Below are 18,744 nucleotides of genomic sequence, written 5' to 3' on the forward strand. Positions count from 1 at the left end.
CAAAAAAAGGACAACAAAGCCAGCATTTAAATATTTATTTATTGGTTGGCCACACTACAACAGAAGGTCTCCAGGTAGCTCCAAGGTAAAAAGAAGAACAAGAATAATTCATACTTATAAATAAATAAGATACAGGAAATACTATTAATGCAATACAAATATAGGATCAAAAAGTTCACTTTCAAAACAGAGCAGAGGAAGACAACTCAGCAGCCATAGTAAAAGTGAACTCATTATGGGCATGATTTCAGGTGTGGTGATTTGGATATATGGGTAGCAAAAGTAAGACTTTTGTAGCCATACCCTCCAACACTTCTCTGATGAAAACAGGTACATTCCATTCTATATCTGTCAACATTTCTCCAATGAAAATAGGGACGAACTAAGGAAAATCAGGAAATTCTGGGATCAAATCAGAAACCAGGATGGCTTCTGTAAATCCTGGACTGTCCCTGGAAAAGAGGGACACTTGCAGGGTCTGCTTTGGGGGCTGTGCATCATAAGAAGCTATGTTTATTCCATGAGAAAATGGTATCCTTGCACCAAAAGTTTCAGGAACACTGGAACTCAAGTTTGTTAACTAGATTCCTTCCAGTAGCACCTTAAAGACCAACTAAGTTAGTTCTTGGTATGAGCTTTCGTGTGCATGCACACTTCTTCAGATACACACTATGGCAGACCAACTCGGCTACCTATCTGTAATTGTTAACTAGAGTTATAGTTAATGATAGAGCACCATCTTGTGGCTGTTCATAATTTTTGCAAAGCAATTTCTGCATTTTTTGGATAAGAACAACTTGACATAAAATAACTGTGGTCACTATTACATGCTTTTATTTAAATACTTATAGCAAGTAAACAACTTTAAACAGTTTCTTAGGGAAAGTATGATTGACACTTGATTACATCTGTGCGTCATAATTAAGAGTCATCAAGTAATCTACAAAGACATGAGCATTTCTATAGCAGGCCAAGAACAAGTTGTCATTCAGGCCCTGTTGGAGCCAGGCTTCTAGGGGCCAGTGATATCTGCCTACAAACCATCAGCAACTGATCGATGCAGATACAAGTACTCACACTGTGCTGTGTAGATTCCAGAGTTAACAGCTAACTTTGGGGAACTGGTAATACTACTCTTGGGATCTTTATTGAAGACAGTTCACCCACACACACTGATAGGCTTGGCTTGGTCATGAACACCTTCCCTACTTTGGGGGAGGTTAGCACTGACCAATAAAAAACCACTGTGTAGCATGTTTACACTAGAGAGGTAGCAATGACAACACAGGGTATTGCAAATAAATTTATTTACAAAATAATTTTAAAAGGGGGGCGTTGTGCTTAAGCATGCTGCTGGAGATATATACTGAGTTAAAAGGATTAATGGTACATTACAGAGGTCACATCACCAACTTGTGTTACCTGGACTGTTCACCTAGTTTCTAAGGCAGAGATACAGGTAATATTTGTTGAAAACAATACTAAAAAAATAATCCTTTAAAAAAGACAAGAAGAAACGAATCAGCCTTTCTCTGGACTGAGACTAGAGCTAGTGCCATTTAGGTGGCATGTCGATCCTTCAGAAGTGATTAACAGGATTCTTCTTCTGTATTGTGAGCACTCTAATTACCAAACAGCAGTGTCACAAAGTGGTTCAGAAGAAACGTGTGTTGGCTTCTCAGTAATGCTCACATTCACAAACATCCGCAGTCTCTTATGGCTGAACTCAGAATCTGTCTCTTGATGACATTTCAAGCCAGGGATTCTATTAAACAATGTAAAAAAAAGAAAAGAAAGGAAAATAATTTAACAGGTATAGATGCAGTCACAAGAGTTCTGTTGCCTAGCCATATATATTACAAAACATGCTTGTTCTGTCTCCTTCCACTAGTCACACCTCTACCATTTAAAAGCTAAAAGTTAGTTCTGTGCTAACAAGCCACAAATACTTCATTAAATATCGCTTTTATTGCTATAATTGTGTTATTAAGATTATCTCCCCTGTTACCTGAACTGCAATGTTCAACGCTAGTTATCCAAATTCACTAGGTGTCCCACAGCAAGAGCCAATATTAGAGGCAAGGCAAGGCAAGGCAGGAATCTGTCCAGGGGATCAGTGCTCTAAGGAAGCTGGGTGCTGAGTTTCCCATTAGAGTTCAGTTCCCAGTTACAAATGCTGTCAACCATTCAAGGCTTCCAGAGCAAGAGCTGCTAACCCTCTGGCTTTTTTCTTTGACTCATTGCATGAAAAGCAAATGTCCAAGCAACCGTGGAAAAAGTGAGAAGATATTGTAGTTCTTGTAGCCATCACTCAGGTTCCAGCAATAGCTAAACAGCTCAAGGAGATGGGATATTGCAACTTGGCAAAAAGGGGAGATAGTTTCTAAGCAGTTTACAAAATAAACTGAATCAATGGGCAAATATTTAGGGTGGGTAGGTGGGTGAGAGCACCCTTAATTCTTCTAGCTTCGGAAGTCTTCCCCTCCCCTATGTTGTGGCTTTGTTTTACCTACTGATTGATTTATGGCAACTTATTTTACTCTATTGTATATTTTGTTGTCATAGGTTGTTTTCCGCTGCGGGGACTTTTGTGCTGAAAAATAGTACAGAAAGGAATTGTAGTAGCCGTAACAACAACAACAACAACCCGGAACTGTGAAAGGCACAACAGTGCACTAGAAATGAGCAGCATGAATCTCTACTAAAGCAGCCACTTACATTGTCGTCGTCATAGTCCCGCTCAGGAACGTAAGCCTTGTTTGCTGCACCTGCTTCACGGAAATTGCCTCCTTGGTTAGCTGTGGTTGTGCTGGTTGCCTCTGCAGGATTTCCAGCTTGGACTCTTGGGAACATCCTCTGCTTTACAGCAGGGTTGCTGTAAGAGCCATTTGCAGGAGTTTCTCTTGTGGTTGAATAATCATTTTGTAGCAAGCTCGTTCTTTCAAGTGAAGGCTCTTTGTTTCTTCTAGGAAGGAAGGAAGGAAAAGATGAACACATCTTGGTCTTTTCCATACCCTGATTAGCCTTCCTATATTCCCAAAAATATGGAAGTGAGAGCTAGACCATAAAGAAGGCTGATCGCTGAAGAATTGATGCTTTTGAATTATGGTGCTGGAGGAGACTCTTGAGAGTCCCATGGACTGCAAGAAGATCAAACCTATCCATTCTTAAGGAAATCAGCCCTGAGTGCTCACTGGAAGGACAGATCCTGAAGCTGAGGCTCCAATACTTTGGCCACCTCATGAGAAGAGAAGACTCCCTGGAAAAGACCCTGATGTTGGGAAAGATGGAGGGCACAAGGAGAAGGGGACGACAGAGGACGAGATGATTGTATAGTGTTCTCGAAGCATGAGTCTGACCAAACTGCGGGAGGCAATGGAAGACAGGAGTGCCTGGCGTGCTCTGGTCCATGGGGTCACGAAGAGTCGGACACAACTAAACAACTAAACAACAACAAATTCCCAAAAATGCAAATTGGACACTTTCCTGAAATGAGTGATAATGAATAATCACAAATAGTGCTGCCACGCAAAACAATGGCCAGGCAGGGTGCAGCTGATTGTATCAGTTTAAGATGATAAATGAGTATTTTTGGCGACGGTTGCTACTGGGGATACAGGAGTAGGCCTGTGCCCATCAGGAAACCCAAGTTGTTCTCTTATAGTATTTTGATACAAATTCAATAGGAGAAGTTAGACTAAAGTTACCAGATCTTTTTCAATGAATCCGGGGACACTTTTCAACTTCAATGGATTTTGTATGGGGACTGATTTGTAAATCCGGGGACTGTCCCCAGGAAACGGGGACGTCTAGTAACCTTAAGTTAGACTCAAGTGGCCACCCAGTGTTATAAACTTTACCGTTACGCATATTCAGACAACTCAAAGAGCCGTCATTTGTACCTGATTACTTTGTAGATGAGCACTCCAATTAAGACTATAATAACAACTCCACACGCAACAGATACTCCTACGAGGGCTGCCAGGTAAACTGAAAAGAGAATGATGATGATGATAATTTGTTATTTATATGCCACCCTTCTGACTGGGTTACCCCAGTCATTCTGGGCAGCTTCCAACAAATTAAAACACAGTATGACATCAAACATAAAAACTTCCCTGAACAGGGCTGCCTTCAGAAGTCTTCTAAGAGTCAGATAGTTGTTTATTTTATTTAATTGCACACATGACCCTCTTGTAATATATACATAACATGTTTTATAAGATGAAAACATTCAGCTATTCAGAACTAGGGATGGACAAATCTGTCAACTTTCAGTTCTCTCAGGTACTCATTTTTCCAATCTTAAATTCCCTTCTCCACATATCTCCAGAAATTTGTGTGGGATTTCAAAAATCTAATTATGAAAATTACTGGGCATTTTACTATAAAATTATCCTAATGAACAGGATTTTGTATGCAGTTTTGACCAATATACATATTTTTGCAAGCTATTTTCCTCAATATAGTGCATATTTGTATGTTATTTTCTCTAATATAGGCATTTATATGTACAATTTACTCTAATGCATGTGTTATTGTACACATTACTAACCTGAAAAACATCACTGCAAAATTTGGAGAAGTGTGAATTTTGAAGGATAGCTGTGTTTCAGTTCACGTATTGTTTTGAAACATGCAAATTCAGTAAGTTTGCCTTTAAACACAAACTGAATTAAATTAAAGGTATATTTATCGCTGTGAATTCATTGTCCTAATTCTGTTACTTTGAACTCTGCTCAACTTGCCAATAATGGCTCTGGGCTTTATATAAAAACCACCCCAAATTCATGCTTACCTTCTTTACAGTCTTCCCCAGAGTAGCCAAAAGCACACCTAAAAACAAATAAAAAGTTACACAAAGTGACTACTGCACATGACATCCAAACTATATGGGGATTGTCCATATGGTGATAGTAACTACCAAAAAGGAATAGAACAGAGGGACTGAAACACTTGTCTTTCTGTAGCCCAAATGATCTTTTCTGGCCATCACAGCCTCAAGAGGCCACTGCCACTCTAATTAACCCCCCTCCAATTTTCTGTGCCCCCCCCATTTTTTTCTTTCAGTAACAAATTGGGGGGATGGAAAAGTTGGGGGGGTCCTCAGCACCTCCCCATGCCTTCACATCTTTATCCTCCCTGTAGCAAAACATCAAAGCACTTAGAGCAGGAGTAGAGAATCATTTCCAGTTCAAAGGCTTCATCCCACATGCCAGTGGCAGGCAGAGCCAGAAGCAAAAAGTGGGAGGAGCAAGAGATGTTCTTTGGGGACAGGTATGGCCTGGGCAGAATCCCGAGGGTCAGACAGAAAGACCTAAACAGCTGCATTTGGTCTGTGGGCCTGAGATTTCCCACTCCTGCTTTGGGAAAGGCCAGGGAGAAGCATAGTAAAATACCCCCTCTTCCATTTGCCTCTTACTTACTCCTGACATTTGTCACCCTCTTTTTGGAAACCAGACTGGCACCGACACTCTGGAATGTTTTCCGCTGTCATAATACAGTGTTGATTCTTTTCTGGAGAGCACTCAGTGGACTTACAAACTGCAATAAAAGTGGAAAACGAGACAGTCAAATACAGTGTTGTACTGTACCAATGGAAGTCAAAAGTACTTGCTGCACAAACACAAAATATGTGGCAGGAAAATCACAGTGCAAAACATTTCCAGGTTAAGGGGATGCAAACATTTTTTTTTTTCTCGAAGCAAATGACAATGAAAGGAGAGCTCAATTTCTGCTATACTCCACTGGAAATGAATCCAGTTACAGATACGTAGCCGTGTTGGTCTGCCATAGTCAAATTAAAAAAAATCCTTCCAGTAGCACCTTAAAGACCAACTAAGTTAGTTCTTGGTATGAGCTTTCGTGTGCATGCACACTTCTTCAGATACACTGTATCTGAAGAAGTGTGCATGCACATGAAAGCTCATACCAAGAACTAACTTAGTTGATCTTTAAGGTGCTACTGGAAGGATTTTTTTTAATTTGGAAATGAATATGTAGGGCGAAATTGGGAAGACGAAATAAACAGTTTTGTAAATTCAGCTATAAACCCCAGACATGAAGGGGAAAGTAAGAGAAATGCTATGGGATAAAATATTCAGGGTGGGTGCAATTCAGGATGAAGGAGCCGAATGACGGCTGAAAGCAGAGATGAGAAGGGTGAGAAAAGAAAGCACACACATCTGTGATAAGGCCTTACGTAAGCATGCTTTGTCCTCAGGATTCATCTTGGCAAGACTTGGACGACATTCACAGGTAGGATGAGAATCACTGTTTGTGTCGCTGCATATCGTAGTTTTTCCATCACAGCCATAAACAGCACACTGTGATAGATCTAATACGGAGTGCAACAGCAGAGAGAGCAACATCACTTTAAGCAACAGTTATTTCTATATGTTAAGCACAACTTAACAGCGGATTCTTTCAAGGAAGGAAGCAATTAACAAGGGCAGCTGGCACATGTGTCTTCAGTCAGTAGCGGTTGGTGGTTGGGGTGGGGGGTGGAGTGGCATTGCTCACCTGGCTTCCTAACATCCTCACTATCTTCCCGTCTCAGGAACTATCAGTGACACTCAGTGTTAGGATGCCCGGTGAGCAGTGCTGTCCTGTTGACTGCTACTGCCTACAGCTGTGGTGGGGCAGAGCCTCTAGAGCTTATGTACACAGCACCTGCATGAATGTAAAGCAGCAAGCAGGGCCCTTCAATCTTTGGTCACTAGCAATTAGTCTCCAGTATTTTCTGTGCTCTAGGGCACCAAGCAAGTTAGGCTGTATTTTGGAAAAGAGTACCCTCTGAGCTTCACTTGTCAAGCAAACTGGAATAAACCATTGGCTGCCGAGCCAGTTTATCAGCCTGAGTAACTTGTAGACACTAGTCTGTCTACTCTCCTGGCTGTGACCTCACATTTGCCTCTGGCTCTTGGATCCTCATCGATCTTATTTAATGCCTGCCCTCTGGCACAGATGTGGCCATTTTGATTGCTTTTCTGACCATGTACCTGCATCTCATCAGTGCCCCATGTGCACCCTATCTTGGAGCTAGCAAGGTCTGACAACACACCAATGTGTCAAAGACATTGTTCCAGTAGATGCCTTCATCCTGTTTACTGTTCTTTGGCCTGTCACTATGTTAATTATTTGTCCTCCAAATCTCAGGTAAAACATCTAACAATATACTGCTTTGGGGGTGAAAATATAGGAAAGATACTTAACTCTCAGATTAAGATTGAAACTTTCTGGTACAACTGAGAGCAGCAGGAGATTTTGTGTAAGATCTCACATATACACCCACTAAAAGCTACTATTAACATAGTAATAATTTAGACAGCAAAACAGGTTCTGCCACAGAAAGTCTTGGCTTGAGAACAGCATTGGCATGCTATTAGGAATTATAGAACAGCAGCAACTGGGGTTCTGGGGTGCAAAAACCTATCTATAGGGAGCAGCAGTATAATTCTGTAACTGTCAAAAACAGTACAATTACTTTATCCCAACCAACAGGAAGAACTTGGGGTTGGTTTTTTTATATATATATATAGGCAGGAAATGAACTTAGTGCTATTGCTGTTTAATGTCCTCCCTAAGAGGTGGAAGAATTAAATTCACCTATCTCTACTAGGCTGGACTTGATTGACTGGTCGCAGTTCATCTCAGCAATTAAAGTAATAGGTATCTACTACTGGGAAGAATGGGACTTTGGTCTCAAGAGGAAGGAGGAACGAGAGCATTCCATTCAGCAGAAGGAGCACTTTGGGGATAGGGATTTCTCTATAGACTACTTAGTAATAACACTGGTGTAGGATCATGTAAGGATTCTGAAAAGATTACGGTACTTACTCCGATCAAACTTGATGGCATTCGAACTATTAACCTTCTCCATCCATACTTGAGGTGTTACTTTTGTGTTTATATCAAACAAATTGATTAACGTAATGTTGACGTTGCTTGCGGCTTTAGCCTTACTCAGCCTTTTTGATGCTTGTGTAGATTGTCTGAAATGTATATACATACATATCTTAGAGATACGTTAGCAATATACTCTCTGTGTGTGTACACACACACACACACAGTATATATATGGGTACCTTATGCCCATGGTTCACCCAAACACTATTGTAGACACCAGCTAAGTGACCTAACATATTATTCATTAGATGATGCCTTATGAGGGGCTACCCCACATTTTGTTCAAAAAATTGCTTTGCCCAGGTAAGTACCATTTTCAAAAGTAGAGAGTCGGTGGCTTGGCTTTTGAAAAACGGGGGTCCTCAGTAATTAGCTAATTGGGAACCATTGCTCTAGAGTACTAGCAACCTTGATTCTTCCAAGTGTGGCTCCTTATGTAGCCAAAATGATGACACTATCCAAGCGCAAGAGGGAGGTATCTGCAGGATAGGGGAAACTCCCAAGATTTGCAAAAGTGAAAAAAAAGTGTTTAGAAAAAGAACCCTAACTGTGGGGCGGTGGAAAGTCTGATGAAGACTGAGCATGCTTACTGGCCTCAAAATACTGGCTGACAGTCCGAGATAGAAAACCAGAAAACCCGGGGGGGGGGGAGGGACAGAAAGGCATATCCTTGAAAAGGGCATGAGCTGGAATCCTAACTAGGAACATTCTACACTGCAACATTTTGTTGAAGGCCCTACTGGCTATGTATATAATAAACTTGCCATACTTACTTTATGCTTATAATGACTGTTTCCTGGTAACTTTTCTCATCTTTGAATATTTCACTGAACTGTAAAACATGAATAAAAATAAGGATCAGTTTAAAGGAGGCAGAAAACACAGAAAAACAGATGGGGGGGGGGGAATGACAAGTGCAAAACTGAATCCCAAAGCAGTAGCCCATGTACCCCTTCCAGTCCCCTATTTCTTAGAGGTCTCCCATGGACCAGAAGCACAACTTGTGAGTCGTGTCAGTAATGAGTCATGCCTCCAATGCAGTAGGCACAACTCTATGGAACCCCCTCTCATTAGAAATCAGGCAGGCACAGTCCCTGCAAAGTTTCAGGTTATAATGGTTTTTATTTTATAAGGCATTTGGAACTCTGAACATTGTTTGAGTGTTTCTGTAGTCTGGTGTTTTGCTCTAAGTTTTAATTTTTTTTGACAGTAGGTTTTATTTAGAACTTGCACACCAATCTCTTGAAGAAGCAGCACCTTGTGTTTTAAGTGCTCTTGAATGCTTAGTTTTTGGAACCAACAGTAGCTTAAAAGTTCCTCTTTCATGCTGCTTGGGCACCTCTAGGGTGCTGGAGGCAGGGAGCCTGCTACAGAACGAGCGACGGGTCTTCAACCCCCTGCAGCCCGAGAACACTATACAGTGGTACCTCGGGTTAAGTACTTAATTCATTCTGGAGGTCCGTTCTTAACCTGAAACTGTTCTTAACCTGAAGCACCACTTTAGCTAACGGGGCCTCCTGCGGCTGCTGCCGCGCCGCAGGAGCACGATTTCTGTTCTCATCCTGAAGCAAAGTTCTTAACCTGAAGCACTATTTCTGGGTTAGCAGAGTCTGTAACCTGAAGTGTATGTAACCTGAAGTGTATGTAACCTGGGGTACCACTGTACTACTGCTTGCAGTAAACAACTACCAGGAAGGTAGCGTAGAGGCTCTACCCTAGCCAGCAAAGCACTTCTTACAAGATGGCAACTGACACATTGCAAGCAAAGACAAAACATTTACAGAGCTCACTTGTGTGGCGCTCTAAGTAGTTGAATACAGTGGTGCCTCGCAAGACGAAAAGAATCCATTCTGTGATTCTCTTCGTCTAGCGGTTTCTTTGTTTTGCAAAGCAAGCCCATTGACGGATTAGCGGATTAGCGCTATTAGCGGCTTTTAGCGGCTTTTAGCGGCTTATCTGCTGATCGGATCAGCTGATAAGGGGCTTAGCGGCTTAGAAAAAGGGGGGGGGAGAAAAAAAACCAGCAGGAACTCGCAAGACATTGTCATCTTGCGAAGCAAGCCCATAGGAAATTCGTTTTGCGAAGCACCTCCAAAACGGAAAACTCTTTCGTCTAGCGAGTTTTCCGTCTTGCGAGGCATTCGTCTTGCGGGGCACCACTGTATATATTTATGTCTTCAATCCCCTTACCCATTCTTCTACAGTGGTACCTCAGGTTACATACGCTTCAGGTTACATACACTTCAGGTTAAATATTCCGCTAACCCAGAAATAGTGCTTCAGGTTAAGAACTTTGCTTCAAGATGAGAACAGAAATCGGGCTCTGGCGGCATGGCAGCAGCAGAAGGCCCCATTAGCTAAAGTGGTGCTTCAGGTTAAGAACAGTTTCAGGTTAAGAATGGACCTCCGGAACGAATTAAGTACTTAACCTGAGGTTCTACTGTACATGTTTCCCAAGGCAGTACTCTTTCCTTTCCACTCTTGCCTCCATATTACGAATTAATTTTCAGATGTGATGTACAAGGTAGGAAGACAACTGGGAATAAACTTCATTTGCATGTAACAACAAACCCTGCTTGACCATGGGTTTGCTTAATGCAGACTGAGTTGCTGAGTAACTCCCAGATGTTATGATAGCTCTAGAAACGGACCACCATTCAGCTTCATTCAGATGTACTCATATACTGATTTTAAATTATGTCATATTGTTTCTTTTATTTGTATTGCTTCTTTTATTTCTTATATTGTGTTTTATTGTATTAGAGTTTGAATTCCATGGAATGTAAATGACAATGCAATACCATAAAAGAAGCAAGGAAACACTATTTAAAATCATACCGGATCTAACATAGTGCATTACAATTTGTACAACGTGCAACTCACAAGTGGCGCATCAAGAGAAAAGAGTTTTGTAATTGCTGCTCTGGAAGCACACACAGGTTTTAAATGATCAAAAAAATTCAGCAGAATGCATGTGCAAAAATAAAACTGATATTTACACATGTATCTGAACTGCCCATTGGATTAGTTTCCTCCCCTATTTATGTTCAGTGGTGTCTTGTATAAATTGATGGTGAGGTTTGCACCATTTCAGAACTTCCATCACCTCTTCCAATCAAGTAAATCGCCAAGTGAATAATCAAAGGGGGAGCTGGCTTGTGGGGCAGTGCAGTCTCTGCCATGGCCAGGAGAGGGATCAAGTGTTCCCAGGGCTTCCTTCTTTGGCATGGCCCAGGGAGATCTTGAGAAGGGGCAACAGGCTCTTTAAAAGGAATTGTGAGTCCTGACCTTGGCCGCCTTCTTTTCCTTTATTTTCTAGAACTTCATAACCACTTCCAATCAGTCTTGCCTTACAACCGCTAGGTTTGATTGGGTACAAACTGGCCCTCAAATTTGAAGGCGATTCGAAGGAGTTTTTTTATGCGTGGAAATAGCCGAGATATATCACAAGGCTGTAGACAAGAGTATCATTTTAATACAATTATTAAGTGGCATTTTCTGGGTATTAAGTAAGCTTGCATTACACAAACTTGTTTCTCAGCTATAGGAAAAAATGTCAGTTTAAATAAAAGTAGTATCTGCACATGCAGACAAAATCTGGTTATAATGTGTATGTCAAAAAGCACCCTCAGTGAACTTTTTCTCTATGCAGTTTAATCATACTCGCTCTGATATATCTATGAATAGCAAGAAATATCTATATGCACCTATGTCTTTAAAAGAAAAAGATGTAGAGCATTAGTTTATAACAAAGAGGATATACAATGAAAGAAACTTACAATGTTGGTGACATTGTGGTACAAAGCTGCATAAACTTCAGAATGAATATTTTCCATAGCTTGATTATATGGTTGCATCAGAATGAATACTCCTGGAAATACTTTGCCTAAAATTACAATGGATCTTATATTAGTCATATAACGTCTGGAAAATCAAAATGCTAGACTTGCAATTTGTCAATGTATGCTTGTTTTGAAAAGGATATAGCGTCCTGGGTTAGGCAAGAAGCAGAAAAAAAATTCATGATTCTAGGATTTGTGTTAACAAAGAGAGAGAATGCTAGGCATTGGTGAATGGATGCATATTAGTGTTTTCTTCAGACATGTTCAGCATTCACTAAAACAGAAGCATCATAACAGAAGCATTTCTATTCATTTGAACAGAGCCACACAAGAGATAAATAAATGCATAACTCACCTTGCTGGCAACCTGATGTGTTCATATAGTAAAATCCATAAGGACATTGGCATGAAAAGCTTTGGAACAGATCAATACATACAGCAGCGTATTCACATGGTTGGTCAGCACAAGTAGGGGGTCCTGAAATGAAAACCATAATGAGAACAAGGATTTCCACCCCTCCTTATAGAGTATACATTAGTAGAACTTATAAAGCCCACCAGATCCATTGAGAGTGCACAATGGGGCTTCCTCCCCTCTCCTCCGCTGTACATACCCCTCACCAGCCTCATATCTGCTTCAAAGAGTTGTATGACACACACACACCCCCAAGCAGATTTAGAGGATGTGTCTGTTAGGATTCTTTTCCCGTGTATCACATGACGGTGTATGTTTTCATTCCACATTGTGGGAAGTGACAGAGAAAGGATGTTTGGATTACTGTGTTTCCGTGATGTAATAATAATAATGATGATGATGTAGGACATTTGTCCTTTGTTCTTTCTCTTTGCTGTCTGATACTGAAGAGGAAGGAACTGAGTTATGATGCTCCGAGTGTGTATATGTAAATAAATGTAGTTTAGCCAAAATGCTGCGCTACTGAGTCTGTACGCTGACTGCCTATACTCTGCTGATCCTGAAGTGTGCTGATTCCTCTAAGGTATCAGGCGCTGTGATGTTTGGGCTGGAGAAAGATTTTGAATCTCCCAAATGAACAACCAGGAGTGAGAGAACATGCCAGTCAGGCATGTGTGTCTGCCAGACTCCTATTCGTGTGTAGGACCTCCTGACAGTGCCTGGGGACGGGGAGAAGAGGGAGAAATATTCTGTCGCGAAAGCAGACATCCTTGTTATACAATAAGCTTTGCAATTTAGTTAGTGTCTGGTTATTTTGAACAAAAAAAGCCAGAAAGCAGTTCTGTAATGATTACCTGATGTAGTTACTATTCCTGCAGTTGCATTTGGGGAAGTTGGAGCATCCGTTGAGTTTGTGAGCATGGAGACACTTGATATTTCTGTGGGCATGGAGACATTTGATGTGTCTGTGGGCGTAGAGTCACTCGATGTGTCTGTGGCCGTGGAGACACTTGATGCTTCTGTGGGCATGGAGACACTTGATGCTTCTGTGGGCATGGAGACACTTGATGCTTCTGTGGGCGTGGAGACATTCGATGTGCCTTTGGGAGTGGAGACACTCAATGTTTCTGTGGGCATGGAGACATTCAATGTGTCTGTGGGCGTGGAGACAGTTGATGCTTCTGTGGGCATGGAGACAGTTGATGCTTCTGTGGGCATGGAGATACTTGATGCTTCTGTGGGTGTGGAGACACTCGATGTTTCTGTGGGCATGGAGGCACTAGGTGTTTCTGTGGATGCTGTGGTATTTGCTACTCCTGAAGGTAAAACAAATAAAGGTGAGAAAAGCACCACATCTCTGTGTGTCTAATCTATCTATCTATCTAAACAACAAATAGCAATTACTCACAGAAAGAGTAAGAGAACTACTGTCATAAGCAAGTACACTTATTCAAATCTAGAATAATTAATGTAGCGTCATTTGTTTCGGCCATAGTGGAGTTTTGGTTCACAGTTGTGGTCCAGTGTTTAGGCCGTACATATTGTCTCTAGTGGGCTGTGGGAGTGGGCCTCAAGCCTGCATGACTCCCACCACACAGGCAGCACTTTCAGAGCCTCTGGATGTAAACACCTGTACGAAGAGGCCCTGGTCCCATGTGATACATATGCTAAGGAAAAGGAGTGGACAGATTGTCAGAGTGGGGTCTACTCATGTACATATATATGCACATTGGCCACAGTTCTCACTGAAGGCTCTGTGTGCAATACTGGAGGGTGAGTGAGCTGAGGCCTTGTCATGTGTAAGAGCCAGACCGTACTTCAATGAAAATGTATTTATAAAATATTTCACTCCAAAATAATGCTCAAAACAAAAACAAAAAAATAGACTGTGGAGCAGTCTAAAATAGACAAACTGCAAAACACTTATCAAATCATTAAAAAAACACATACCCAAATATTTGAAAATGTAGAGAACAAATAGTACTCAATTACAAATTATATTTCAAAATTTCATGCCCAGGACAGATGTACAAAAACACAGTAACATAGGAAGCATATATTGAATCAGACCACTAGTGCATCTAGCTCAATATTGTCTACTCTGTGCTAACTGGCAACAGCATTTCCCTAGCCCTACCTGGAGATACATGCAAAGCAGCTACTCTAACTAGTCTATTAGAACAGGTTGGCCCAACTTTTCATACTAAGTGCGCCACAGGTGTACTTAGACACGGAACCCACAAGCCACACACTGCCTTATCATGCAAGGGGGAGAACAAGACCAAAATTTGACATGCCCCTCCCAGCCCTTGTGTTGCCTTTCCAAAGCCAGGTAAACGGAGGTGCTGGGTTTGGGGAAGGAGGTGTGAGGCTCTGGCAGGTCCTAGAGCCCTCTCATCTGCTTCCCAAAATTGGGAATGCACGAACTAGGCCTTGAGAAGGAGGTGGGAGGACTCTAGGACCCTGCCAGAGCCCTCATGCCTCCTTCCCAAATCACAGTGGCTGAGGGCCACTAAAAAGACTTCAAGGGCCACATGCAGCCCTTGGGCCACATGTCAAACCCCCCTGTTTAGAAGGATGGGACCTAAAGTACAGCCTGCCCAACTGTACCACAGTAGATGAAGCAAATATGTGGCCTTCCTCGAGATATGTGGAGCCCAGAACTGTTGCGGCATTGGAGGATAAAACCACCCTCTTGAACTAGTCCTGGAAGCCATTTAGCAGGCTGTTGAAAATGTCGGGGTACAACTCAGCTTGCACTATAGGCTAATATACCTGCATGAAGAGGCTAGATAGAGAAGAACCTCCAATTTTCCTAGACTGTCCTTATGCTGATCTCAGGTGCTAGGCAGCTCATTTCCTACTTCCTACTTCTTCATTCTTAGCTTGTTAAAGGAGCGGTCTTTTGTGTTCCCTCCTGCTGAGAACAAAGAGCAAACATGGCTCCTTGTATATTTCTATCTTAGCTAGAAAGAACTTTCCTATCAAGTATAATGAATATACTATCCTGTAATGAACCTGGCTTTGTTATTTTCCTAAACTCAAGACTCTCAGTGTGATTTTATCCAGGGTAAAGTGTGTTCTTTCAGCAGTGATTCAGTATAAAATTCAGCATCAGTATAGACACCATTGGTAAGGAAAGGAGTTGTACGCGCTCTGAGGCTGCCTCCAATAAAAGCTGGACTTAATAATTCTGCACAAGATGCAGGTTACAAATCAGAACAGTTCCACTAAGAGTAGTAAATTTCAATAATCAAAGTGGAAGGCTACCAAAGAATGAGTAACGGTAGAAAGTTCTGTATCCTGGAGAAAAGTGTCACTATGACATTAGTCAAAACTGATCAAATGTTATCTCACCCACAACTGACACCTCAGAATCAAGTAGCAATTTGTGCTGTGCATCTGATCAGATCTTTTCTGAAACCCTGGAGAACCACTGCTATAAACAATACTGAGCTGAGTGGACCAGTAGTCTGACTTGCAAGTGAACTGTGACACATTTTATCAAAGGGGCAATTAAAACCAGACTCCTTCCAATATTTTTTATTATTATTTAAAAAGACTCATTTTTCTCAGTGTGCCCTGATTTTATTCCCTATATAGTTAAGAGACTCTGCAAGACCACACCCAATTATATCATACTCATATTAAGAAGAATGACTAATAAACACATGATACCTGTTTATAACTAGAAACAAACTGAGATCTCCTAATCTGATATTGGCACACAAGAATGATGTAAACATTCTAACTGACTGGAGAGAAAGGTGCATAGTTCTTAAAAATCAGCCTTGTGAGATTTTTCACAACTCAGTGTGACAGGACATGGAGGAGAAGCAAGATAACACTGTCCATTGTCATGAAATTTGTTTAGCTTTTTACACAAATGTTTCTCTCTTTTTCATCATGCAAATTACAACTCTAAAACTGAAACTCACAAGAGCTGACATTAATATTATTGTCAAGTGAATTTGGACAATGTAAATATCCGAGAAGCCAAATTTCAAACTGGATGAAAAGATAAAGCTTCATTCACAGTATAGTAGTTCTGTTACATAACTTGGATGTGAAGTGTCTGTTGTAAACTGTTAACCTGTTCCAGCAAAGGAGATTTACCCCTAGAAGGAGGCTATTGCACGCATCACTGCCACAGGTGAAAATTCTCATCCCTATCTGCATTCTGATGATTTTCCAGGTCCCGTTGAACTGACTGCATGTAGCTTTTTAATCCAGATAACAATGCACAGTACCATCTGGGGTCACTTGGTGTCACATATGCGGTTACTAGTTGCATGCAGCTACAACTGGAGCCTATATACATATTTTTTGTTTCCTTCTGTCTCACACCTCTGCATTAGCAGCACTGAAGTGACCTCCCCAGAGCAGAAGCCTGGGCATGTATATGGAGGTCCTGGGCTGCCCAGATGACAAGACTTGGCTTTGCAGATGTAGCCCAAAGGCAAGGAGAGCAATACGTCTGGCACCAGCTTAGCTGCAGGAGTTGCCAGAAGGAGGCATACAAGGCTCTATCCAACCGTCTTAGGGACTCCACTCTGGATTTGTGTAGGGTTCACTCCTTAGCTTTCTCTTCTTCTGACGATATCCCATAAGGCAGTGGAGGTTTAGGATCAGAGATGGGCTACCCTCCCTGTCTGACAACCCCATCTGCCCCTCACCTCCCTCTACATTATGTGCAGAAAACACCTTCCTGACCATTGGACCCACTATTGGTCTCCTCTGCTCAATCTGCAAGAGCCTGTCTTGCTTGCAGGGAAAGTCCCTAATTCACCGAAGGTTTGAGACCCATTGGCTACCCTAACCTGGTTTAGCCAGGGGTAGAAACTCAGTATGCGGATGATACCCAGCTCTGCCTCTCTTTCAAATCAGAACCAGTGAAGGCGGTGAAGGTCCTGTGTGAGTTTCTGGAGGCAGTTGGAGGATGGATGGCAACTAACAGATTGAGGTTGAATCCTGACAAGACAGAAGTACTGTTTTGGGGGGACAGGAGGCGGGCAGGTGTGGAGGACTCCCTGGTTCTTAATGGGGTAACTGTGCCCCTGAAGGACCAGATGCACAGCCTGGGAGTCATTCTGGACTCGCAGCTGTCCATGGAGGTGCAGGTCAATTTTGTATCCAGGGCAGCTGTTTACCAGCTCCGTCTGGTACGCAGACTGAGACCCTATCTGCCCGCAGACTGTCTTGCCAGAGTGGTGCATGCTCTGGTTATCTCCCGCTTGGACTACTGCAATGCGCTCTACGTGGGGCTACCTTTGAAGGTGACCTGGAAACTACACCTAATCCAGAATGCAGCAGCTAGACTGGTGACTGGGAGCGGCCTCCAAGACCACATAACACTGGTCTTGAAAGACATACATTGGCTCCCAGTACGTTTCTGGGCACAATTGAAAGTGTTGGTGCTTTAAAGCCCTAAACGGCCTCGGTCCAGTATACCTGAAGGAGTGTCTCCACCCCCAACGTTCTGCCCAGACGCTGAGGTCTAGCACTGAAGGCCTTCTGGCGGTTTCCTCGCTGCGAGAAGCCAAGTTACAGGGAACCATGCAGAGGGCCTTCTCAGTAGTGGCAACTGCCCTGTGGAACACCCTCCCACCAGATGTCAAAGAGAAAACCAGACTTTTAGAAGACATCTGAAGGCAACCCTGTTTAGGGAAGCTTTTAATGTTTGACAGACTATTGTATTTTAATATTTTGATGGACCCTGCCCAGAGTGGCTGGGGGAACCCAGCCAGATGGACGGGGTATAAATTATTATTATTATTATTATTATTATTATTATTATTATTATTATTATTATTAATTTATTTATTATTATTATTATTCTACTGGGGTTGAGGTGGGGGATTTCCATATAGTCAGAAGTACAACCCCTTTGGATTGCTTAGCTAGTTACTTAAAAGGCAACGTTCTGGCCTAAAGCTTCAGATGTGGTTAACACAAAACAGTTAACTGAAAAAATAAGAAAGAAATTGGATTTCATTGCAAATCAGCACGACTGCAGTTCATAGATAATGGATTAATAATTGAAATGCAGAAGTTGACAAATTCAGTCCTTCTAAAGAGAAGGAAAGCAACCCAGAAGTCCAATGGGTTTATCCCACCCATATAACTTGTATTTAACCATCTTTCAGAGAAAAGGTTGCCACTTACCTGCCTCTATACAGAAGATAAACCATACAACGGTGAGGAGAACACAGCCTTTCATTGTTGCAGTTGCTCCCTGCTAATCCTACAAGGAAATGTTTTCTCCCCTTCGGGTTAGTATATTTTAGATCATCGTTACCAGTCCAGAGGTCAACTTTTTATTGACGTCAGAACTGTGAACGGATTGTATCGCTTAATTTATGGCTGGTGCCTTACTAAATGTTGGGATAGTGTTTACGTATTACGCATGCTCCCAAAGACCAAATTGATGGTGGTTTAAATACTGTTTTATTGGTAGTATATACCAATATTTTAGGTTTTTGTTGTTGTTTTAAAAAAAAACTTTATGAAGAAAGCAGGTATAATAGTGATTGTACAGCAGAGACTTTCTTTCTTTGTTTATGATTGGCATTGATGCCT

At 41.8% G+C, this 18,744-nt stretch overlaps 1 protein-coding gene across 1 annotated transcript; it reads right to left on the minus strand.

Moving 5' to 3' along the window:
• Nucleotides 1-20: 20 nt before the first annotated feature.
• MUC13 (mucin 13, cell surface associated) lies at nt 21-18,460 on the minus strand. The gene is made up of 13 exons (XM_083490321.1): nt 18,331-18,460; nt 13,020-13,481; nt 12,106-12,228; nt 11,688-11,794; nt 8,682-8,740; nt 7,840-7,994; nt 6,203-6,337; nt 5,427-5,544; nt 4,799-4,836; nt 3,903-3,990; nt 2,719-2,965; nt 711-1,765; nt 21-580 (listed from the first exon to the last, which is right to left on the minus strand). The coding sequence occupies exons 1-12, from the start codon at nt 18,383-18,385 to the stop codon at nt 1,727-1,729; spliced, it is 1,626 nt and encodes a 541-aa protein (XP_083346447.1). The 5' UTR covers nt 18,386-18,460; the 3' UTR covers nt 21-580; nt 711-1,726.
• Nucleotides 18,461-18,744: the final 284 nt, after the last annotated feature.

This window comes from Podarcis liolepis, assembly GCF_965112155.1.
Source record: "Podarcis liolepis genome assembly, chromosome: 1".
NCBI lineage: Eukaryota > Metazoa > Chordata > Lepidosauria > Squamata > Lacertidae > Podarcis > Podarcis liolepis.